Genomic DNA, 24,574 nt, shown 5'->3' with positions numbered 1-24,574 from the left:
CGAAAATCATTACATCGGTTTATTTCTCGTTGAACTTTTAAAGTAGCAACTTATGTTGTGGAAGAATTTTCATAGGTGCTATAGATAGAATTTTATGTGGATTTAAACAAAAATAGGCGTGTGCATAAATATGGGCACCCCAAAGAAGGTATACCATTGATATGAAATAGAGCTCACCTTTGCCGCACAAACTGGTTTTAATGACTTTGTAATCCCTTCAGTCACCAAGACAGACATGATTGGTCATTAAAATGTTATTTATCATACACAATTATAGACGAGACTTGTCCTAAGTTCTGTCTTGGAGAGTGGAATATGGTGGGCTCTGAACAAACTGTAGTTTGTTGAAAAATAGTTAAAAGGGCATGGCTAAAAGATGGTAAGAATTGTAACAGGCACACTACAGAACAACTCTATAGAATTACAAGACCATAGCTGCTGATAGTGCAGACTTAGACATGGGTCCTTCTACGTATACTTTTCACAAGGCAAAAGCTCATTGGATGGGTGACGAATAAAAAGGCTAAGTTGTTAAACGTATGCAGAAAGCTTATCTGGACAAGCTAAAAGCAGTTTGGGAAACCATAGTGTGGTCAGATGAGACTGAGCTAGAGTTATTTGACCTTAACAATGGGAGGTGGACATGGCAAAAAATGTACCCATAAATTCTATGACCTCTGGTCTAAAACACACCCTACTATTGGTCTGTGTGGATAGTATACACACTGTAAAACATATTACAGTTAAGGGCCTCACTAATTCTATTCAAATAGCATATTTTTCAAAAACATGTTCAAGTTCAAGTACAAAATTAGAGCTGAGCAGAGTTTGGACTTTCCAGCAGGACAGTGTTGATCAAAATTCAGCAATGAGTTAATGCAAAACAACAAGTACAATGTCTTGAAATGGTCATACCAATCTTGAGATAACACCATCATTGAAAAAGAATTAATTTATTTGAACTAGGGTGTCTATAGAAGACAGATGAGTAATCTGACTGAATTAGAGGGGTTCTGGATAGAATAATTGGCAACTATTTAGTAGCACCAGGCAGTTGAAACTTGTCTTCTTGTATAGCCAGTATCCAAAGGCCATTAGATCAGCAAAGGTGAGCTCCACTTCATATTAATCGTATAACTTCTTTGGGGTGCCCATATCTATGCACACGTATATTTTTGTTTAAAACCACTGAAAATTCTTTCTATAACACCTATGAAAATTCTTCCACTGCTGAAATGTTTCTCTTTCCCTACAGTTTAACATATGTTAAAAGGAAGTTGCTACTTTAAAAGCTCAACGAGAAATAAACCGATGTAATGATCTTCCAAAAGGGTGCCCAAACTTTCTCATGGCACTGTACATCCAGTGTATCCAGACTGGTATTGAATGATCACTTAAATCCATAAAGCCATCAAATAAGATCTGTACATGCATGTACATTTACACAGAAAGACCTATATACACTGCAACATGCAACATACAGTACCGCACGCTCAGAGACACAGACACAGACAGAGAGAGAGAGAGAGAGAGAGAGAGAGAGAGAGAGATCTAAACATAGGAAAACAGCTATACATTATATATACTGTTGAGTCAAAAAATTAAGTCAATCCAGTGTATCCTGCCTGGTATTAAGTGATCACTTGATTCCCATTCTTTTTTCCCCATACCACCAACCTTGTATGTGACATGCTGATACTGTCTGGAATGCCATAACATGCCGATACAAAGTTAGTGGCCTCACTGGAAAGTTGTTGGAATGGTGCCAGCACATTACCAATTGATGTCAAGTGATATCCAGCTTTTAGGGTCTTGATAACAGAGCCTTTACCAATACCAAAATAGGATGCCACAGTGTCACACCCTGATATGGCATGGGCTGGTAAAAGGTCAATTACAATGTCATTTTGTGGATTTACATTTTTAATTTTATCTCTTTCCATGTTAATACGACCACCACTGAAATTATGTACTTTGTAGGCAAACAAATAATCAGCCAAAAATTATGTAATTATTACTTGCAATTTTTATTTTGTGTTACAACAGCACAGGAAGAGTAAATAGCAATGTATGAAATGGTGAAATTCTGTGTTGAATTAGTAATCCTTTCTGGGTATGTCTAAGCTGACACCACCAATATTAGCCTAAATGTTACATATCTCTGCTTGAACAAACAGCTAGTTATGTAATTGTCCTAAAATTTATTTGGTACGAGGACACTTTCTCCACTCTGATGTGGGGCAGGCCTACCGCCCAGAATGCTCTATGGTTTAATCATAGTGCAGTTATGAAGCTGTCAAAAGCTTGTGGGCTATGGCTGCAGCGAAATCAACATGAAAGGGTTAATATCTGAAATTGGCACATCACCCACTCTTATCCTGATGGGTAAGTGTTGGACAACTACAAACAGCAAAACCAAACAACCCACTATGAGATATAAAGCCACGTTTGGCGAAATGTTGGCCTTTGTGTCTCCGACTTGGAAAATCAGGCTTTTTGGGTGAAATGCCCCGCCCCCAAACATGCATGACCCCCCCGCCCCACTGATGTCCATACCTCACCACCTGTTCTTATACACATCCCACCATGTAAGCAAACACAAAATAAGTATGGTATAGGTTATTTGGTCAGCATAACATGAATTGGGAGCCAAAGACTGTTGTAATCTATGGCTGCAGCACATCAAGCATAAAAGGCTCAATATCAAGGGATATCACCGGGCATCGTCTGGAATCTTAATATGTACACCTTAGGCAACCACAAACTGCAAAGAAAAAAACTTTATCAGACGAAACTGGGTTCGGCTGATATTTGGCTTTTGGCTGCCGGACTACTTTGGGAAATGCGGTCAAACTTCCCGAGAACGCGCTGATCTTCTAACTGCCCTGCTGATGTAACACACAAACACCGTCAGCTACCAGCTCTAAAACGCTTCGCTTTTTGAATCTCTCTCTAAATAAATAATCAAGACTAAACATCTTTACGTTGTGTCAAAAATGTATACAGACTTTAAGTTACGTATCTCCTCTGTTATAACCTGAGTTGAACTGTAGTTATGAAACTTCAGAGTACACGTTTTGTAATCCAGTCGTTCTGGCCAATCGGTGTGCGCCTTCGTGTTCACGTGACATCGTTTTATGTAACAATGTGGAGGACGGAGGGACTCCCCGGCTGCTTTAGCCCAAATGTCGCGCCGTGTAGCAGTGTATTCTTGAACTACTTGTAAATAATAGGGTCAAATAGCTGCTATCGGGACCTGTATGTCACCTCTACATTATGGCTCTTCAAACTCCAGAGGAAAGAAGTCCCTTAAAAGAAAAGAGAGGTTTCTTCATAGCACCCGAAAGCGATTTGGATTGGGACGAAGATGATGACCATGTAGATCACCAGAGACTTATTTTACTAAAAGCTGACGCTTTCGCGTCAGAAAATCGTGTGAAAGAAGCCATCGATAGCTTTTCAATGGCTTTAAGATATGGATCTGTGCGACCGGAGCAGCTCGGTACATTAGTGGAGTGTATTCTTCGAAATTACAAGAAAAAAGTGGAAGAGGAGACGCCTTCAATACTCGCAAACCCTGACCAGACAGGTGCCGAGGACGATGTGTTCATCTGTCCAGGATGTCATAGATTTATAGGTGAAGCGGTGACCGTCATATGTGGGCATTCCTACTGTAGGAGATGTTTGCAACTAGGCCTTTTCTCTAAATGTAAAGTATGCAATGAGGACTTAAGGAAAAGGCTTGGACTGCTTCGATCTAACGTGATTTTGAGTGGACTTGTGGAAAAGTGTTTCGCAGATGAAATGCAACGTTCTAGAAAGATAACCGAGACGGAGTGTTTAATAAGAAGAAAGCAGTTTGAAGAGGGTCTCGCGCTAGCCAATGGTTTAATTGACACGGGTAAGTTACACTTAATCTCGATTTCAGACTGGCGTGGTGGTGAAGTTCTGCCATATGTACTTGATGGGTTGTTATGTGAAATAATGGCTGTCAGAAACCACTACAATTGGAGGTGGATGAGGTGCTCCCTCATATAGCACATCAAATGGAAAGTCTTTCCTTAGTTCAAATCACTGCACACGTCTATCTAGGAAGACCTGACAGTTCAACTTGGGGGCTAGGTTATTGGTTTGTGGCGCCTCTGATAAGCAAGTACTAGCATTAGGCCTACTCGAAAGCACAACTAGTCTCACGTAAATGTGGGTCTGCAAAGTTTCTTCTCACTCCGTTTACCAACTGAACTGATATACAATCTGTCGAATAGCTGCCCTGTTTAGTTAAGAGAAGGGACAATGTAGGCCTACAATGCAAGAAACTATACTGCTAATGGTGGATTGTTAGTGTGAATCACCGTTTCCTTGCCGCTATAGTCGTAGGCAAGTACATTAGACTACAGCCTCTACCCTTTTCATGTCGTTAAAATAAGTTCTATTTATGTGCATCATTTTACTCCATATTTTTTCGTTTCTAGTGTTATGTGAAACTATGATATAAACAAACCTCTGCGGAACATGTAACACACCCGTACATTACAAAACAACCATAACTGGGGCATGCGCAGTGACGGTTTATTGTGTAAGGGAGGTCGTGACATAGTAGTGAATGTTTTGTAACCAATAGGCCATACAGGCAGCATACATAATGTGTGTCACACATTCCATTACCGGTCTCTGTATAAAAACATTGACGACTGTGTTCTTACTGTTTGTAAGACATGCCATGATAAGCAAAACATGTGATAGTCACAATTCAATTCTTTCTTTTCCCCCAGTTAGAACATAGGCCTACTCTCTATGAATTTATAATTATAAATAATTAATTTATAATTATACTTGCCAGTCTCTATGAATTAGCTATTTTAACTTACTAGGCTACTGAACTGCAGTTGTCAGTAGGATCTTGATCCCTTGCTTGATTGACGGCCATTCCACTTTCAATCACAAGTTACTTTTGTAGACTTTCTGCATCACAATTATGGAGTAGACTTGCACCCCTTACTGTATGTGAGGTCAAGCTAGGATGTCTGTCAAAGAGGGAAAATCTAGTGTAAAGAAATCCTGCACACTGTCCATTCCACCAACAAACATTAAATACAACGTTTCGGTCATCCGATCTTCTTCAGGTAAAGAGGGAAAATCTCCTACATGAAAAAGAAACGCATTGTAGGCCTAACTTAATCAGCGAACCGGTTTTACTTCAGCTAACCATGTTGGAGCCTACCACAGTTTCTCCATAGCATATTCGGTGCAATATGCAAGACTACACAGATGCCAACTTCAAAAGAATAAAAATATAACTTCAGTTTTGTTTTAGTGCTGTAGTGCATTGACCCTCAAAACACCCCAATGCTGTTGTAATTTCTCACAGAAATCAATACTGAAGTTGAAAGGTAACAATTGTCTTGGTAGGCTAGGCAGCTGTCACAAAACTAATGTGGTTGACTGTCTCTGACTCTCTCCTTCCAACTAGACCCTGGTGATGTGCGCGTTCGTGCTTCCCGAGCAGATGCGTTTGTGGGACTGGGGCAGCACCTCAAGGCTTTGGATGACTTGGAAATCTGTTTGACCTCTGCCCCATCACCAGAGGTAGGGGATCAGCCTGAGCCCTTCTGATGTTTTTTTATATGGTCCAAACGTATCACTTACTGTACCTGTACCTCTCAAGCCTGCCTATCAATCAAACTCAGGGTTTTGGTCTACTTGTGTGAATTGATGTATTTCCTGAGATGTGAGCTGATAAGTTGCGGGTTAAAACCTTTGGTAACACTTTACTTGACGCTGGTGTCATAAGCATGTCATAACAGTGTCATAGTAGTGTCATGACACAGTTATAGGTAAGTCATAACCATTATGTGCATGTCATAAGTTTTATGACTGTTGGCCTTAGGTGACATTCGGTTATGGCAAAGACACCCTTTGTCTTTGCCATAACTGAATGTCACTTAAGGCCAACAGTCATAAAATGTTTATGACATGGACATACTGTTTATGACACATGCATAACACTATTATGGCACTGTAATGACATGCTTATGACACCGGCGTCGAGGAAAGTGTTACCAAACCTTTTTAGACCAGGATGTGGTAGTGGATTCATGTAAAGGGGCGCAGTTGGTTCAGATCAGCTGATTGTAGTTGCAGATCAGCTGATTGTAGCGACTTCTCTACTGTCCACTCCACTCCTCTCACTTTGCCTGATGAAGACCTAAATGTAAAAAAAAAAAAAATGTTTCACTCTTTTAATTAGAATTACAGTAAGACCATTAGTGTCCCAGACTATACGAATATACGTGTACCTTGATGTGTACCTGCACCTGGCTTATTTGGACAGATGTGACACATAGTGAACATTGCAATGAGTTTCCCACTTCATTCTTAGATGTCCATCAAAGGATTTGTATGCAAAATGTTAACCAGTTACTGCAAAGACAGTAAGACATAAGAATCAAAATGTCATACTTGCTCCTTCGGATAAATGTGAAACATTGTGCATTTATGCTGTTTTGACACAATTAGATAATGATAGTGATAATGATAAAGCTAAGTAAAAAGGGCCCATGATGTGTTTTTAAAACATTGCAAAGACAGTTAGATCAGTGTTTCTCAACAGGGGTGCCGGGGCACCCTGGGGTGCCACGGAAACGTGGCTGATAAATAAGTTATGTAATATGATACATATTTGTCTAAATTGGTAAGTTAAGGCTAGTCAGTGGAATCTTTCATCTGCCATTTACGCACAATAAAGTAAATATAGGTCGCCCCAGTCAGCTGCAACTTTGAATGTAGGGTGTGTGACGTCTCCAAATGTGTTACTTTTCTAAGCTTTTGTGGTATCGGATGCGATGCCATGTTACGGCTTGTTGGTTTGGGGTGCCTTGAAATTTTTCTTGAATTGAAAGGGTGCCTCGCCTAAAAAAAGGTTGAGAAACACTGATTTAGATTACACTTAGTAAGACCATGGTCGAGGTAATGATGTGATCAGGCTTATAAACATAGTCACAGTCACAGTCACAGTTATTGTGTGTGTGTGTGTCTGTGTCTGTGTCTGTGCGTGTGCGTGTGCGTGCGTGCGTGCGTGCATTTCCACAGGCCTATTATCGTAAAGCCAAGGTCCTGCAAGAGATGGGCCAGGTAGATGAATCCTTGCAAGTCTTCCTACACTGCCTGGCCTTAGATGAAAGCTATGGTCAAGCCAAGCACGAAGTAGAAATGGTAAGGTTTCTCTCATGGCTGGCAGCTTTTCTTGGTATTTTGTAAAAAGAAGCTCCTGAAAGCCTTAGAGTAGATTATTGCTTTTATCGTATTATTTAGTATTATCAGGTTACTCAAAGTCAAAAGTTGTTTGTTATTGTATTTATTTACAAGTACCGGTAATATGACCACTATTCCATAGCATGACAAGGCTTTAGAAAACTTGAGTTTAGAAAACTTGTATCCATCTAATTTCCATAGTTTAGTTGGCTTTATAAAGGACTTAGAACTTGCTGGTCGTTATTTTCAAACTCTCACGGCTTATAATTCTCAAACGAATCTCTTACTTTTTGATTTTCATCATTTCCCTACAGATTCTCCACAGTCTCCTGTCTCCAGTCTCTGACAGTGTGAAGGTGGGTCTGCGAGAAACAGCCCTTAATGGTTCTCCACATCTTCGCAGCAAGACTCAAGCTCTGGAGCGCAACCCCCAGAAGAGTCCTCCCCATACACATACCCAGGGGCAGCAAGAGGTCCAGAGCTCTCCCCAGCGCCAGGCACTACCCCGGGCAGCCTCTGCCCACCCCCATCTAGGCCCTGTGGAGGTACATGTCAGCGTTGGGCTCAATAAGTCTTACAATGAAGTGAAACTGGAAAAGCCAGAACTCTGCTCCTATACAGACAAAATGCATCACTTAAGCAGGGTTGCCACGAGTCAGGGAATTTTTGGATTTTCAGCCAAGGTTTTTCCAGACAAAGGAAGTTATAGCCAGGTGGTCTTACCTACTACTTTTGTACAGAGAGTCAGGAGCTGCTGAATTGAGCATGGTTTAGAATTGGGAGAAGTAAACTGTAATGAAGTTTGAAAGCATTGAATCAGAGTTTACCCAATTTACAACATTGGGCTGTGACGTGTAATCTGCCAGTATATGAGTCATTGTTAACCCCCCCTTTCCTTGTCCTTTCCTTTTTCGCTAAATGGCTGTGTTGGTGTTGGGAACTAATTTCCACTGACTTTCCCCGGAATATCAGGGCCATTTATAATCTGTAGGGAAATCAGAATTGTGTGGAAGTTAACAGCAGGGTCCCCGCGGGACATTAAAAAGCATTAAAAAGCATTAAATACAGAACTTGCAATTTAAGGCTTTAAAAATCATTAAATTTCGAGGTGTGGCATTAATTTTCCAAAGGATCGGCATTAAATTTCACCCGGACACAATGTAGTAGCCTAATCTATGTTTGGACAGTTAATTTACGTAAGAACAGTTTTCATCACTAAGACAGACGGCAAGCGCTCCGAGTCGGAACATGCCTGGGGTAGGAAACAAGGCACTCGACAGTAAATGACAGGCGGCCAGGTAGCAGACCCCCTCATCTGGATCCCCCTACTGGTTGATGACGATGGCTGACCAAGTAAATTCCATCGACCACAGTGCGTGTGGTGGCTGACTTGTCCGCAGTTTTAGAGTTGAAACTTTAAATTTCATCACGTCGAAAGCGTGAGTTTGAGTGTATCGTTTGCTAACGCATGTAATTTCATGAATGCCATGATTGCAATTTAGATTAGCAGTTAAATCGTGAAAGTCTCCGAGCTTCGTATCATTGTGTTTACGGTTATTTGATGCTGTCAAGGGGTAACGCAATCGGGAGTGTGCCCGAGTAGTGAAGTTGCAAGCGGTGGAAATGTGTGTAAAATGTAATAAACCGGTGTTTACGAGTCTAAATGACGCAATGAGATATGCGAGGATGTCCAAATCGGTAACCGCGTGGCGTGTGCATCGGTAGCTTATATTTTAGTCGCGTGTCAGCGGTGAAATGCTTGTGGTATTGAAGCTGCTGCTGCTTGCTCTCGCCGCTCCGAAGGACTTGTTGCTAAACTGAAAGTAGAACGCCTCTTGCTAGATGCCACCTGAAGCTTGGGGAGAAAAGGAGGAGCAGCCCAGAGCCGTTCCTTTTTAACCCTTTTTAAACCACAGGTGTTATAGCCTCTACTCATAGTAGGCTAATGTGCACTCAACTATTTATCCATTATGAATGGTCAATTGTTGCCCATTTTATTTTATTTTTTACAATTGAAGGTATTTGATTAAATGTCATCAAACTTTCAAACATGCACAATTTTGAAATGGTTTCAGTTTTGAAGGAATTTAAAAGAAATGGGTTAGGCCTAATGGTGTTTCAAACTAGTGTGTGTCACCTCACTCTTTTTGTTGTGTTTGCCTGTCTTTGGTTAAATTAAGCACACTAATAATAGGCTATTAGAGCTTGGGCACTCCTGGGCAGCAGCCAGATTCTGCACAGTCATGAAAACTCCCTCATCATTCAGAAACCTCTTTAACAAGTCATGGCAAATGTCTGCCACAGAAAGTGACAAGGGAGCTGGCAGTGAGAATGAAATAACAGAGAGCAGCGTGAATGCATGCTCAGTTTTATTTCGTAGGCTTATTAAAGCATGTGCGAGGCTGAGGGAGAAACATTAGGCCCCCCCATTAACTTAATTCCTGCTTGTATGCAATTCGACAAGCTTGGTCTCCATAGGCTTCCAGATCAGTTCTTCCTTGCTGCTGCTTACATGTGTTCACATTAGGCTTCACTACTAGCACAATAGTCATAATAATACTTTTATTGTATATGTGTATTGCATTGCATTATAGCAATGTAATAACAACTATACCATGTAACGTGCACATGCACACACCCCGTGTAGTGGTATTAATTTTCTTGTTGGAGGTATTAAAAATGGTATTAAAAAGCATTAAATTGGGTGAGCAAAAATGTGCAGATACCCTGTTACAGATTACAAGGCCAGGCATATCAGGGAATATTGATGGATGGTGAATGCAAGTTATTTGATATCTTTTTTTTATTTATTTTTTATATTTTTTAGGGGCTTTTATGCCTTTATTTGACAGGACAGTCGAAGATGGTGACAGGAAGCGAATGGGACAGAGAGACAGGGGAGGATCGGGAAATGACCCCGGCCGGACTCGAATCGGGGTCCCCGTGGGTGGGCATGCAAGCCCAAATTTGGGGGGCTTAGCACGCTGTGCCACAGCCCCCTCCCAAGTTATTTGATATCTATTGTGTGTCAATGTAAAATATTTGATTTGACCAGCACTTTGAAGTGAATCAAATGTAACAAATGTACTTTTATAACTGGGTGTTCATGCCAGTTAAGTTTAATAGTTTTCACACCTGGTCCCTTTCAGCCATTTAAGTGAACTCAGACCTTTGACTCAGCAATCTCTGCGCATATGTAAATGCTCTAAAGTTTACCCAGACCCCCCGGAAGTGAACCATACTGAGACCTTAATTGACGTCCACTTAAAGAGGACTGAGTTCGGTTCACTTTAAGGATAACTCCAGTCAATTTCGTCATGCCGTTGTAATGCTCACACTACCCTGGACTGGTCAGTACCTGAGGTTATTTTCTTCTTCTTCTTCAGCCTTTTCCAAGATCCTGGTCATTGTAATGGGGGCAGCTGTTAATTTTCATTAAAAAAAAATAAATCTATTTATTCCCAAAAACATCCAAAAGGTTATGCAACATCAGCAGACAACTAGCAAACAGCGGTACCTTTTGGGAAAATATTTGGAGTAAGCCTATGTAAAAAAAAAATTAAATGTAAACAAACGCTGCCCCCATTAGAATAGCTCATATCTCTGAAAGGGCTGAGCCGAAAAATGTGGCATCACGGGGTACTGACAAGTCAAGGGTAGCATGAGCAATACAACAGCATATTGAAATTGACTGAAATGGTCCTTTAAAGAGGACTAGGTGTGAAAATGCCCTAAGATACAGTGTTCTGGTCAGCCATGGTAGTTTTTGTCATTTAAAGCACTCCATGAAACACCTGCATATGGGCAAGTAAATGCAGGCGCTAAATACGTTATTGTCAATTCATTAATTATGATACGGCAGCACTAACATGTTGCAGTGAATGTTTTTTGGTTTGAAACATCCAGGCGATGTGGGGGAAAACCATTTTTGAGACTAAACCCGCTGAATTAATGCATGGCAGCACTGCCGTGGATCGGTGATATCATCAGAACTGGCCTGCAGGGAAAAATTGATGTTAAAAAACCATTAACAGTCATTGCACGATATTATTGCTACTTTCTCATAATTAATAACATATTTAGTGTATTGCATGTACTTGCTCATACTAAAATCAGCCCACATCAGCAAACTCAATATCTGCCGGAGTGCTCCAAATTACAAAAAACACTGCCCTTAAAGTAAACCCAACTATCTAGAAATTATTGCTCAGCTGTAAATTTAGTAAATGATTTGCTCTAAAACCTCAAGATGTACTAGTAGTTAAATGGTGGCGGTGTGTACAGATAGTACACAGTCTTTTGTCTTAGTTTTTCTTTTACTCATTAAGTGAATGCGTTCAGTTTGTTGTGATCAAGGCATATCTGTCACTTTTGACATCGTGACATCCTATATAGCCAATGATAGCCAATTCATACTGACATCTCTGTTTTTCTGTCTGTGTCTTTGCATTGTCAGAAGGTTAGTCGGTCTGAGAGCCTGGAGCGCCTAGGCCTGGGCCGAGCACATTCGTTACGCACCCACGGCCTCGGAGGGATCGGAGAAGAAGGGCTAAAGCGAGTGTATTCCGCTCCCCAGCTTGGGGACCAGGAGAAGGGCTCACTACTGAAGAGGAAGCTGTCCGTGTCGGACGTGGGACAGATTGTTGTCTATAGCGGAGGGAACAAACATAAGAAACAAGGAGGTGAGACATGAATGACACTTATTATCCTTGCTTGCATGTTCACAAAAAAAGAAATTCATCTTAACACATTCAATACCAGTCGTTTTTTGGAATTCAGCCGTAGACTCCCAACCAATTTCATCATTTTATGTCATTTTTTGAACGCCCACCAAATATTTTGTCTTTAACCCACAGACACATGCCCAAGGACTCAGCTGTCTGTAAATTTTTACGGTTTGTTTCTAGCTTGTTCCATTCCGAAGTTATTTCACTTTAAGCGCGCACTGGTTTAGGTAAAAATAGCGATTTTGAACATTCGAACTGAGATAAAGCCTTTTTTGTCACGGGTGCGCTCTGACTAAATGCATTTTCGCGGCCGAAGAACAACTCCAGTAGCTTCCAAGTAAACTATTTTGGTGCAAAAATCACCTGGTCAGGCAGTTCAGAGCATCTGAAATGCTAGCTGGCTAATGTCACTTGACTGGCAGTTTTCGTTCTGTAGATAAAAGTAGACGTGCCAAAGTACTCACCCAAAAGTAGGCTACTTCCTGCTGTGTTGCATGCTGTTTTTCATTACAACCTTCCATTTTACACCTATCCTGATGGCAGCAAAACTCCTAATCCTTCCATGTTTAGGAATAGGCTAGCTAGCAAGGCAAGTGTGTTTTGATTCTCCAGCCCAGGAAGTATCTCGAGACGTGACGTGATGTGATCAGGAAGTGGTTTGACTGGCTATAATAAAACTCAAATACTGTGTGTAATAAAATGCACAGATGATGAAATATCCAGATCCTGACTTTGTAGGAGTTTTGACTTTGTAGGAGTTTTGACTTTGTAGGAGTTTTCATGATCTATGTCATTTCTGTTCATCAGATTATTACGAAAATCACACAGAATGTGCATTAGAATGTGTAGATTCAGAATCCAATAAAACAATGTAAAAACGTAATTTTACGGTTTGGGAGCCAACGTTTGGTAGGCTAAACGTATTTTTACGTGACTTGGTAGTGAATGTGTTAACAGATGCATTTTGCAGCTGTACAAAGACAATTTGCCAATGTATGTTAAGTTTCACTGAAAGGGCTTTTTAAAAGGTGATATCAAATGACCTTTTTGTTCACTCTCGGGCACCATATTGCACACAAAACAGCCATTATGTAAAATACAATTTTGTGGCTTTTTTATTATTGTCTGTTCCTATTGCCTACATTTTGTGGCATCAGCATATACTGTACCTTTCTATAGTTCTTGTTTGTTGTATGGTCTCAGTCATTCTCTCTTAATGCTATAATTTGAACTGCAGTTGTAAATGAAAAATTGGGGCTGCTAGTAAAACATTTTTTTAAAGGGGTAAGTATTTGGCAAATGGCCCATGGGGGGAAGCATACACATTTCAAATCTAGCATTCTTCTATGGAAGTTAAAGTAATGCTGATGACACAGATTCAGTTATTTTGGTCACTCTCATCCCTTAATGATGCCACCTTCACATTAACATATACAGTAAATCTGCCGGTAACACTTCACAATAACCTTCCACATAAATGGTTAACTAATGGTTAGCTAATGGTTTGTTGTGCATCTATTAGGGCTGAACGATTTTAGGAAAAAATTGAAATTGCGATTTTTCTGGCAGAGATTGCGATTTCGATTTCAACCACGATTTATTTTCTTTAAATAAAGTTTTAGTTTAAAGTTATACAACCAATGAATTACATTAAGATAACGCAAGAATGAAAACTGCTGGCAACCGATTTCAAATGCAAGACTGTTTATTCAAGTACCTAAGAAACAACAACAGTTCAATTCACCAAAAAAGGAAAATAAAAAGAGAGCCGTCTTTCTAAAGTGAGCCCTTCTCTGCTTCTTTTACATTTCCCATCAACAAAAAATATAAAGTTAGTGGCTCAGCAGCATCAAAATAATTGCACTTTTGTAAAATAACATAAGCTACATAAAAAAATAAAAAGAGACCTCTTTCTTTAGTAAAATTTTGTTTCTTTTACATTTCCCATAAATAAAACATATCAAGTATCAATGGCTCAGTAGCATCAAAATAATTGCACTTTTGTAAATTAACATAGGCTATATAAAAATTATAAAATATAACAAAGTGGAGCAAATAAGGAGTCTTACCTTAAAAGTAGTGCAAAATGGCTCAAAGGAGCTAGCTTATGAAAATCAGCAGCAGTTACAACCCGTGTACTCAGACACCTGTGCTTCTTCTTCAAATAAAGTGACAAGAGGAAGTGAAATGTAGTAAAATAATAATAATAATAAAATGACCCTATATTGTCCTCAACAACAAAATATGTCAAAATGGTGACATTATTTTACATCTAGTCTGTAAACAAGTAATAAGTAGAGAGCGTGAACACTTTCTTAACGGAGCAAAGTCATGTCAGGTTAAGGTGCAGATTTTAGGGATTTTAGGGTAAGATGCAGAACAACAACAAAAATCAACAAATCTTCCCCTTCATCCCTGCATCTCTTCAGAGATTTTTGGCCAGGAAAACCAACATGTCAACCTTTGCTGGCTTCAGACTTGCACGCTGACATGTGACAATATTGCCACTGGCACTGAACAGTCTCTCTGACGGTGCACTCGTTGCTGGTATGCAGAGGTACTTACGGGCCAACTTGCTAAGCCAAGGGAAGTTGACATTGTGCAATCTCCACCAGTCCAGTGGATTTTGCTCTCCATCAATGGTAGGTGTTATGAGGTAGTTGTCCAGTTCTGCTTTAATGGTATCCTCCAACTGCGCAGTAGAGGAAGCAGGGACAGCATTGGTCTTGAAAAAGCTGCCCAGTGACCGCTTTCGCTTTGCAGAGGTGGATGGTGGTTCTTCTTCTGCTCTGACAGGCATGGGATTGGTTGTGACAGAAGCCCTCTGTTCCTGCAACACACAGTAATAAGAGGAATTAATGTTTTGCCCTCATGTGTGATTAAGACCAACACAGCATTTTGGCTAAAAGTTTTAACTGTCAGTACAGTTAACAGAAAATACATATACAAAAACACAACTTTTTGTTTCATTTGAAAGAATGCAGAAAAAGGACAGCTTACCTTTTGTGCCACCAGTTCCATTTCCATCTTCACTCTGTCTTTCATGAATTGGACATTCTCCTCACTGATGTAGGTGGTTTTGAATCTTGGATCAAGGAAAGATGTTATGTCCAGGAGCCCCTGGGTCACTGGGTCACTGTATTTCTCTTCAATGTAGTGGAGGGCTTTTGTTTTGATCTCCTTTGTGAGATCTGTATCTTCGTCATCTTCAGCAAGTGTAGCTGTTCTCAGGAGGTGGAGCACTGGCTTGAGGTAAGATACGCTTACATAGTCCTCACCTGAGAGGGCGTCTGTAAATTCTTGAAGAGGCCCAAGGGCATTGTTGATAGATTCAAGCACATCTGTGTCTTGCCAGGTGGGGACCAGGTGGCGGGTCTTCCGGTCTTCAGACAGAACCTGGCACAGCGCCTTGCTCTGTTCCAACACTCTGCCAATCATTTTCTGACGGGAGCCCCATCGTGTCGGACATTCGGTGACCAGTGACTGCTGAGGAAGATTCAGCTCTTGCTGTGCCTGCTTCAGTGCTGCTTTTTTCTTCCAGCTGTGGCTGAAAACGGCTACCAGCTGCTTGCACAGTCCTGTGGCCCGTTTGACGCGTTGGTCATCTTTGACAGCATTTTCTGGGGAAAACATTAAACATATTACAGTCTGAAAAGCCATACAGATGCAGTATTCATAACATACCATCTGTTGTCATAATGAACAATTACTTTTTAACAGCAGACGTCAGGTGGTACTACCACATTAAATTATTGCCCATATATGTATTTGTAATTGGTAATTTATTTGCAGCAATATGCTTTTTAGATATCCCAGTAAAGAAATATTTTAATTTAATAGTGGCATCATGGTTGCACCATCCTGATATCTGTTAGCCTACTACAAAAACGTCATTAATTTGGCACATCAGAAATAATGACAGCTTTTGTAGCTTCTCTCTGCTCCTTGGCATTCCGCGGTTTAACAGAAGCAAGCTGGAGCTAATTGGGAGGTTTCAAAGTTAAGAGTAGAGTAGAGTAACTTTATGCCATGAAAGGGTTCATTTTCACCCCTAGGAGGAAACGGTAGCATTGCGCTACAGCTGGTCAGCTAACGACAACAAACTTATTGGCGCGTGACGTCGCCCCCCTCCCCCGAGCTTCCAAACTGTGTTTGAGAGACTAGCTATAACATGAACTCATACACTTGTAAACACACACACACACACACACACACACACACACACGCGTAAAGAAGGTAACACACACAAACACACACACACACACACACACACACACACACACACACACACTTACCAATTGCAAGATGCAGTCTGTGCCCGAAGCACTGCAGTCTCGTCCACTGGTTGAGCTCCATCGCTTTGACCATATTCGTAGCGTTGTCGGTTGTAATGCAGGTCTGTGCTTCCTCGTTTAGTCCCCAGTTTGCCAAGCACTCCTTAAGGCCCGCTGCAATGTTCTCACCGGTGTGGTCAGTGGGGAAGTACGTTGTCTGCAGGCAACGACTACACAGCTCGAAGTTTTCGTTCACGAAATGCACCGTCAAACTCATGTATGGCTCGGTTGTTCTGCTTGACCAGAGGTCCGTAGTTGACGCGTAAAACTCCATGTTTTCCAGCTCACTTGTAACTTTGGCCTTGCATTCTCCGTACAGATGTGGGATGGCGACTTGGTTAAAGTAGGTGCGGGAGGGCAGAACATACCTCTTGTCCATCGTGCGTAGCAAACTTTTAAATGAGTCTTTGGTGACCGTGTTCACGGACACCATGTCCTTCGATATGTAATTCGTTACGGCAGTGGTAATGTCCTTGTGTCTTCGGCTAGTTCTTTCATAAGGCGTCACACTGGCAAAGGAAGATGCAATTGTAGACTGTTTTGTCGAAGCATCGCTGCTACTTGATGTTTCACGAGGTTTTTTCGCCATGCACTCCTCATACAAGTTAAGGTGGTGAACTCTCAAATGGCGATGTAAATTTGTGGTATTGCCAGCCGATGTAGCCACTTTTCCACGACATGTTTGGCAAATCACCTCTTTCTGGTGTTGATCAGTGGCCTTGAATCCAAAATACTCCCAAATGACTGATGTGCTGTTTTTCTTTGGCAATAATTTCGCCGGCTCCTCCTCATGAAGTTCCTCTTCTCCCGCTTCAGCCATCTTGAAGTGAATGCCAGCTACACTGATTGGAGTGGAGTAAACGTCATCTGGTCACGCGCAGCCTGCAGCTTTCTGATTGGTAGCTGACACAGCCTTTCTACACCGCGCACTGAGCATGCATGAGAATAATGGCGAAATTATTAGGCCTATGCTGTTATTATGCTCCAAGAAAAACCGCAGCTTTGACGATCCCAAAATCGCGTTGCCAGAGATCGCGATTTTCGGTCGAAAACGATAGATCGTTCAGCCCTAGCATCTATAATACTATTATAAGCATTGATATATCATTATTAAATCAATTGTTTAACACTTACTAAACATTTGCTGATGACAATAATATATTACGGCTGCACGATTATGGAAAAATCATAATCACGATTATTTAGATCAAAATCACCATCATGATTATTAATCACGGTTATGCAGCAAAGCTTGTGCCCCCCACACCCCCAATTTCCGGGGCGACATAATAATACCTTACCATTAATTAACATTAGTTAACCAATTAGCGGAAGGTTATTGTGAAGTGTTACCAATCTGCCTGTATCGCGGTCTGTAGTGGACTCAGTGCACCTAACAGATATGTGACTAAACGCATGCTTATTTGGGCTCCTTTCTTTTCTCTACCTCCCTCTTTGTCCTCTTCTTCTTTGCTGTGCTCTCTCTCTCTCTTTCCCGATCCAGTGACCACAAGTGCTGGCAGTTCAAGTGTCTCCCTCAGAACTATAACTAGGGACCTGTTGGACCCTTCCGACTTCGAGTGCTCACTTTGTATGAGGTACAGACAACACACACCACTTTTACTAATATCCGTAGACAAAATATACAAAACAAAAATGCCCTCCAAGCATTTCATTCAATTGTTGTGTTTGCATTTTGTATCCCATCAGATTGTTCTTTGAGCCAGTGACGACACCTTGCGGCCATACTTTTTGTAAAAACTGTCTTGAGCGCTGTCTAGATCACACACCACAGTGCCCACTCTGCAAGGAGAGCCTGAAAGAGGTAGGAACTTTTTTTTGAGTTGTCAAAACATTTCAATGAAACATTCAGAATTAAGATTTGGCTTTTCCCTTATACTTTCATTTCATTTTACATTTCCCGTATACTTTCATTACATTTCCCTTATACTTACATTTCATTTTACATGTCCTTTATACTTTCATTTAAACCACTGTTTTCCCTTAAAGATTCATATGTACTCATTACACTGTGTGTGTGAAAATGTCGGAAAACACTGCAATGTTCTTCATAGTCACAAGCTCGGCACATCGCTGCTTCTGGGAATGACCAATATAGTAACAAGTTCCACCGCATCTTTCAGAAGCTTTTATTTGTTATAATAACCAATGGTGGAAGACCTAAGATCTTACAATATGTCAGCATCTGGCACTCTCATTGGGAATATGGAGACTGGAAGTGCAGTGCAATGACCTTACATGTAATCTGATATAATCATTTACGCTATATTTTTAGCTTTTTTATGTTCATGTTCTTCTGTAAGCCAATTGGGGTATGATTAGCAATGACTCAAGTGAATACAACATTATGTTAACACGGTTATAAACGGTTACTGCACTGGACTTGGTGAGCGTAAATACTTTCAGATTTCTTGTTTTATAATAATATTAATAATAGTGATGGCAATAATAACAAAAATAATGATAACAATGTTTCACCTTACAGTTTGACACTGGCAGACTAATTATTAAGGAATTCCTGGGGCAAAACAGCTACACTTGGCCCATTTTACTGTTATCCAATAGTGTAGAATTATGAAATCCATCAAAACAATGCTGTCAGTCTTTAAGTCCAGGAGTCTATGATTGTGTAGGAACTGCTTTTCTCATTTGAAAAGTATTTTCTCCCCTCCCTCTCTCTCTCTCTCCACAGTACCTTTCCTGTAGGAAGTACAATGTTACAAGTGTCCTGGATAGAGTGATAAAGGAATATTTTGCAGAGGAGCACAAAGAGAGGGAGAAAACACACGCAGATGAGACCCAAGAACTCTCAGAGTGAGTCTATTGTGCATGTCACCCGCAAACAAATCACTGAAAAGTTCATATGGCACTGGTGTCTTGTACTCGGTGTAGTGTGTGGCTTTGATTACTGTGGTCCCAGGGTTCATGTTCTGTTTTGTCTCATGGTGCAATATGTTCAATAACATTGCAATGTTATTTGTATGTCCTGTACTTCTTTAAACGAGTCTTCCTCAGGGATGCTAAATGAATTTCTGTGAAAACTGACAATTAAGTTGATATTGTATCATCGTTGATGGTAGTAATATTACGGATAATACGCTGTAGTTTTTGCAAGTAGCTTATGTGGTGTAAATTCACTGGTATACATTATCTATTGTTTTCTTAAAATATATCATTGTTTCATAGTGGTTTGGTGAATGTATCATTGTTCAATTAACACCACCACCTGATCTTGTACTCAGAAAGTGCAACCAATTGCGGTACTCCATTTCCCGTCGACATATATTTATTGGACATTATAGTAGTGCCCACTGGTGATTTCATGCTATAAAATCGCTTTTTCACTGTATTGAGTGCTAAGCCGACCTTAAAGTTATTTGAAACTTGAAACCTACATCAAGTTAATAAACAAGTTGTACGAATGAATGAATTAACTTGCTGAATTAACTCTTCATGTCTTTCAGTCTGACAAAAAATGTGCCGATGTTTGTGTGCACCATGGCCTATCCAACTGTGCCTTGCCCACTGCATGTATTTGAGCCACGCTACCGACTCATGATCCGGCGCTGCATGGACACAGGCACTCGCCAATTCGGCATGTGCATCAGTGACTCCCAGAAAGGGTAAGGACCTAACGCACACACTGTCACATACACAAAATGCCGCTGACCAGACCGAATGCAACAAAAGAGACAACTGCACTGGAAGTAATTTAATTCATATAGATGAGCTGGCGACAGAAGCGATTTGGCTGACATGAACGACAGTTTATAGTTCATGTTCAGCGAATATCATGTTGATGAACTACGACATAGTTTGGCAGCCGGAGCCATTCGGAATGTCAAAATGCATTTTGTCACTTGTATCCAGTTATGAGCGTCATGTAGCTTTTGTTGCTTTTGCTGTATTTGCTGCATGACATCTCACAAAAAACACCAGCAACAATGAAAATTGAGGTGGATATTGGATCGCTGATCGTACTGTGTCATAACAGCTTGTTTTTAAATAACCTTACCTTGTACACTTACCTGAATTCTTGTCTGGCTGGCTTTCAGGTTTGTGGATTATGGCTGTATGCTCTTGATCCGAAGTGTCCATTTTTTGCCGGATGGGCGCTCGGTGGTGGACACTATTGGGGGGAAGCGCTTCCGTGTGCTTTCCCGTGGAATGAAAGATGGATATTGCATAGCTGACATAGAATACCTTGAGGACACAAAGGTGAGTCCGACAAAAAGAGGTGTCCAACATTAAGGCAATTTTATTTCTACAGCACATTTAGTAACAGATGTGTCGCACCGAAGTGCTTCACGGTGAAATGATAGAGTGCAAAGGAACGCCACATATGGCTATACTTGGATTTCATTGCATTAAATCAACGGAATCACCCATTTATCTGATGTCACGACTTTTCCTGTTGTCAGAATGTTTTACATTGTTCTGAATGTGTGTGAATCAGGTGAACAATGAGGAGGAGCTGCTAAACCTACAGGAGCTGCATGATCAGCTGTACGAGCAGGCCCGCACCTGGTTTCAGAACCTGAAAACCCGATTCCGCAACCAGATCCTACAGCACTTTGGACCCATGCCTGAGAGAGAAGCAGACATTCAGGTAAACAATTAATGATTGACTTGGACTACTTTTACTGTCAACGTGTGGTCTAATATCTGGTGAAATATTCAGGGTATGAGGGGGACAAGTGTATACAAAAGCAACTACAATTAGCTGTGTCGGTGTGGTGGAAGGGGACGTGGCTTTCTGGTGCATATAGACCTTAGACACGCTGAGATGTGGGAGAGGTCACCAACTTAAGACCCCACCTGGCCTCTGAACAGGAAGAAGCCTGCTCAGCTGCGTTAATCCACTCGACTGAACTTGTTTCCAGAGCACCGCAAGGATTGGGTCAGACAAGAGAGGAGAGGAGAGTGGGGGAGGAGCGACGAGGAGGGGAAGGGGGAGGGTGCCGAGTGTGGACTGGTGGCAGAAGTAGGACAGGGGTGGCTATAAGGACAGTCACATAACAGGCAGAACGTTCTTACATCACAAGTCTGTCCTGAAGTAGAACATTCGAGCTATCTTTCTCTCACTCTTTCACACACTCACTCACTCACTCACTCACTCTTTCTCTCAGACACACACACACACACACACACACACTTGCACATTGTGCCTATTTGTTGGCATACTCTGGTACAGGGGTCGTGACATTGAAGTGCTAGCAGAAGAAGGACGGCAAGTTATGGAATTCCCCCATGACTCTGCTATACCCTACACTGTTGACATTATGTAATTTGAGGAAGTGGCTCCTTACTTGGGCACTAGTGCAGTAGGTGAAGAGACTTAACTGTGCCAGAAGAAAAGCATTGACCTGAAGACAAAATACTGGAATATGTACTGATAGGGGATACAGTATCTTCGCCACATTTCAGTATGTTGCTGTGATCTTGGTATGTGTAGAGTGCGAGAAATGCAGAAAATGGCCTGGTGGTCAAAACTGGTGGTCTGGTGAAATAACAGATTGCTTTTATGACAGGTAATGTCTGTTTTGTGAGGTGAAAAAGTTCTTTAATTGAAATATAGCATTGTAGTGTACAAATGACACGAGAAGAGGAGTTAAAGTGGCAGTGTAGAGTTCAAACTAAACTGAAATCAGTTGTTCCTTTTGATTCAGTCCCTCACACACACACACACACACACACAAGTAAATCAAACCTTAAATATAGGATGCATTGAATATTATTGGGCAGCCGTGGCCTAGTGGTTAGAGAGTTGGTCTTTCAATCTAGGGGTTGCAGGTTCGAATCCCCCCTGACCTCTCCCTACATCTCTATCCATGGCTGAAGTGCCCTTGAGCAAGGCACCTAACCCCATATTGCTCCAGGGACTGTGACCGATACCCTGACAAATAATAACTGTAAGTCGCTTTGAATAAAATTAAAGCGTCATTTAAGTGTAATATCATGTAATAAATGTAATAATTATTGTTCTCTCTCTCTCCCTCTCTCTCCAATCCTCTTCCATCTGCCCTTCTCTGCAGGCCACTCCGAACGGGCCTGCATGCTGCTGGTGGTTGCTGGCTGTGCTGCCCGTGGACCCCCGCTACCAGCTCTCAGTGCTCTCCATGACCACGCTACGTGAGCGCCTGCTGAAGATGCAGCACATCCTTACCTACTTGCAGAGTATACCCAATGAATAGAGCGCTTCACGGCACATGCTCGCTCACTCGCTCACACGCTAACAGACAGATGGATTTTCCGGTGGCAACATGCCAACCCGTGCCCATCTGTGCGAGCCGCCTGGGAGTAATGCCGGGATGGCCGACCACCTCCTTCAAATTCTGATGGAACAGACCCTAGCCTGGAAAAGCTAGACCTTTGTCATCTTCCAAACCTTTCCTTCCAAACGCTTTCACCTCTGTTCTTGCTGACTGTCCCTCATTCCCTATCTCTGAATCACCATGCAGTAGTATTTCTGCCTTGTAGTATTTCTTCCATCAGTTCCAGTTGCAGTAGATGTGTGTCACAAAGACTCATTTTCATCAGGTGTCTGTGTAGGAAAGAGCTTGTCTATCAGAAGTGTGTGTGTGTGTGTGTGTGTGTGTGTGTGTGTGTGTGTGTGTGTGTGTGTGTGTGTGTGTGTGTGTGTGTGTGTGTGTGTGTGTGTGTGTGTGTGGTGATGAGTCTCAGAGTGTCAGAAAATCCTGAATGCTGAGAGGATAATCAAATCCCACACTTCCATTGTAATCCAGGAATGGCTGAAAATTGAATGTCTATTCACTTGCTTGATTTAAAGATGATGGCATGAACAAAATAATCTTCCGAGCATTAAGCCCCCTATGTAGATTAATATGCTGAATACGCACAAAACTGGCCATCCCAGTATCACAAGTCGGCCTGACATTCTCTTCCTGGCTGACGAAAAGGTGACTCCATGGGAATTGGTTTTGGGACAGTGATATTTGTTATTATTTTACTGTATGCAGGGCGTCCTGCAACCCTGATTGGGATTTTGGTCAAAGGGTGTTCCACGATGACTATGTGGCGACTTGGTGTCCTGAAGCCCAAGGGTCCTAGCTTAGCGAGCCAGACTGTAACATTTTTTGCAGCTAGGCGGGTACATCTAGCTTGCAACAGAACAAGGCTTCCACTCTGACTTCAGACTCCAGCAATTGACCATAGAACTATGGTGAAGGTGCACATCTGGTACATTATTATATATTATTATAATAATTATTATCATTACTATTGTCGGGATTGGATGGGAACTTCTTCTTTCTTCAAACCGTAGTTGCTAACCAGTTAGCAGCTTGGTAGTCAATGGGAAATTGCACTGCAAACAGCAAAGTAGCTAACCTAGTGAGCAACTATGGTTTCGAGAAAGAGTTGTTGGTGATTAAGAGGGAGATGGCATAATTTGTATTATGAGGAGAGTTCTCTTCCATTCGTGATGTTTTTGTTGTTCGTCACCTTGTATTTCCCAAAGGCCCATAACTTCCAGTCTGCGCAATGTGAAGCAAGAGGATATTTTAAAATGACATACAATGAGGTGATTTGTTTGAAATTAAAAGAGAAGAATTCTGCAGTGTTTTGATGGACGCACAAAAGCAAAGACAGGTTTACTAATCTCTCCATCAACTTAAGTGTGGCTTCAGGTTGAGAAGCTGGTGGGACACTTACACATTATTGCCTTATTCCACATTGGATTATGCCATCTTGGCGCCGTGCTTCAGCATCCCTCTTCCTAAACATGTTTTTTGTTTTTGTTTGTTTCATTCCTTTTGCTGGAGTTAATCTTCGTGGTGTAATTACACTCTAGTCGCCATATTGTGGCCAAATACGTGTGTACAAAAAAAAGTAAAGTAAATGAGACAAATTCTAATTAACAGATGTTCAGAAATCGGTCTGTTGTATTTAAATCATTTGTATAAAAAAATAGTGGGAAGAAGATATTTGTTTTTGTTTTCTTGAGAATATCTTGCTTTTGCGGCTTGAATATTTAAGTTATCAATTTTCCATAATAAATGCTATTTTTTTCACCATGTCTCCTTGAATATGATTACTGAGTGTCCATCAGAATTTTAAATTGTCTGCAGTCATTTACAAACACACTCGAATGTTGACGGGCAGTCGTAAACGGTTAGGGTGTCAGATTTGTAGCCCAAAGGTTGCCTTTTCGACTGCTGACCTGCCAGGTTGTTAGGGGTAGTAATTATTCAGTGCTCTCCCCATCCTCCTCCATGACTG

At 41.3% G+C, this 24,574-nt stretch overlaps 2 protein-coding genes across 3 annotated transcripts; one reads left to right on the top strand and one right to left on the bottom strand.

Moving 5' to 3' along the window:
- Positions 1-3,123: 3,123 nt before the first annotated feature.
- On the top strand, positions 3,124-24,366 carry lonrf1 (LON peptidase N-terminal domain and ring finger 1). 2 transcript variants are annotated; one of them, XM_063219404.1, is made up of 13 exons: positions 3,124-3,901; positions 5,471-5,586; positions 7,090-7,212; positions 7,566-7,796; positions 10,079-10,198; positions 11,708-11,933; positions 17,817-17,910; positions 18,023-18,137; positions 19,026-19,147; positions 19,798-19,956; positions 20,389-20,551; positions 20,790-20,942; positions 22,369-24,366. In XM_063219404.1, the coding sequence occupies exons 1-13, from the start codon at positions 3,277-3,279 to the stop codon at positions 22,525-22,527; spliced, it is 2,406 nt and encodes an 801-aa protein (XP_063075474.1). In that variant the 5' UTR covers positions 3,124-3,276; the 3' UTR covers positions 22,528-24,366. The 2 variants fall into 2 exon arrangements, with proteins under 2 accessions (XP_063075474.1, XP_063075475.1); XM_063219405.1 differs by lacking the exon at positions 10,079-10,198 and having other exon boundaries at positions 3,125-3,901.
- LOC134465635 (E3 SUMO-protein ligase ZBED1-like) lies at positions 13,499-17,804 on the bottom strand. Its single transcript, XM_063219406.1, has 3 exons — positions 16,274-17,804; positions 14,979-15,598; positions 13,499-14,808 (listed from the first exon to the last, which is right to left on the bottom strand). The coding sequence occupies exons 1-3, from the start codon at positions 17,130-17,132 to the stop codon at positions 14,404-14,406; spliced, it is 1,884 nt and encodes a 627-aa protein (XP_063075476.1). The 5' UTR covers positions 17,133-17,804; the 3' UTR covers positions 13,499-14,403.
- Positions 24,367-24,574: the final 208 nt, after the last annotated feature.

The sequence above is a fragment of the Engraulis encrasicolus genome, chromosome 16, assembly GCF_034702125.1.
Source record: "Engraulis encrasicolus isolate BLACKSEA-1 chromosome 16, IST_EnEncr_1.0, whole genome shotgun sequence".
Lineage (NCBI taxonomy): Eukaryota > Metazoa > Chordata > Actinopteri > Clupeiformes > Engraulidae > Engraulis > Engraulis encrasicolus.
Note: the sequence above shows the minus strand (reverse complement) of the source record. Positions and strands in the feature narration are given on the sequence as shown.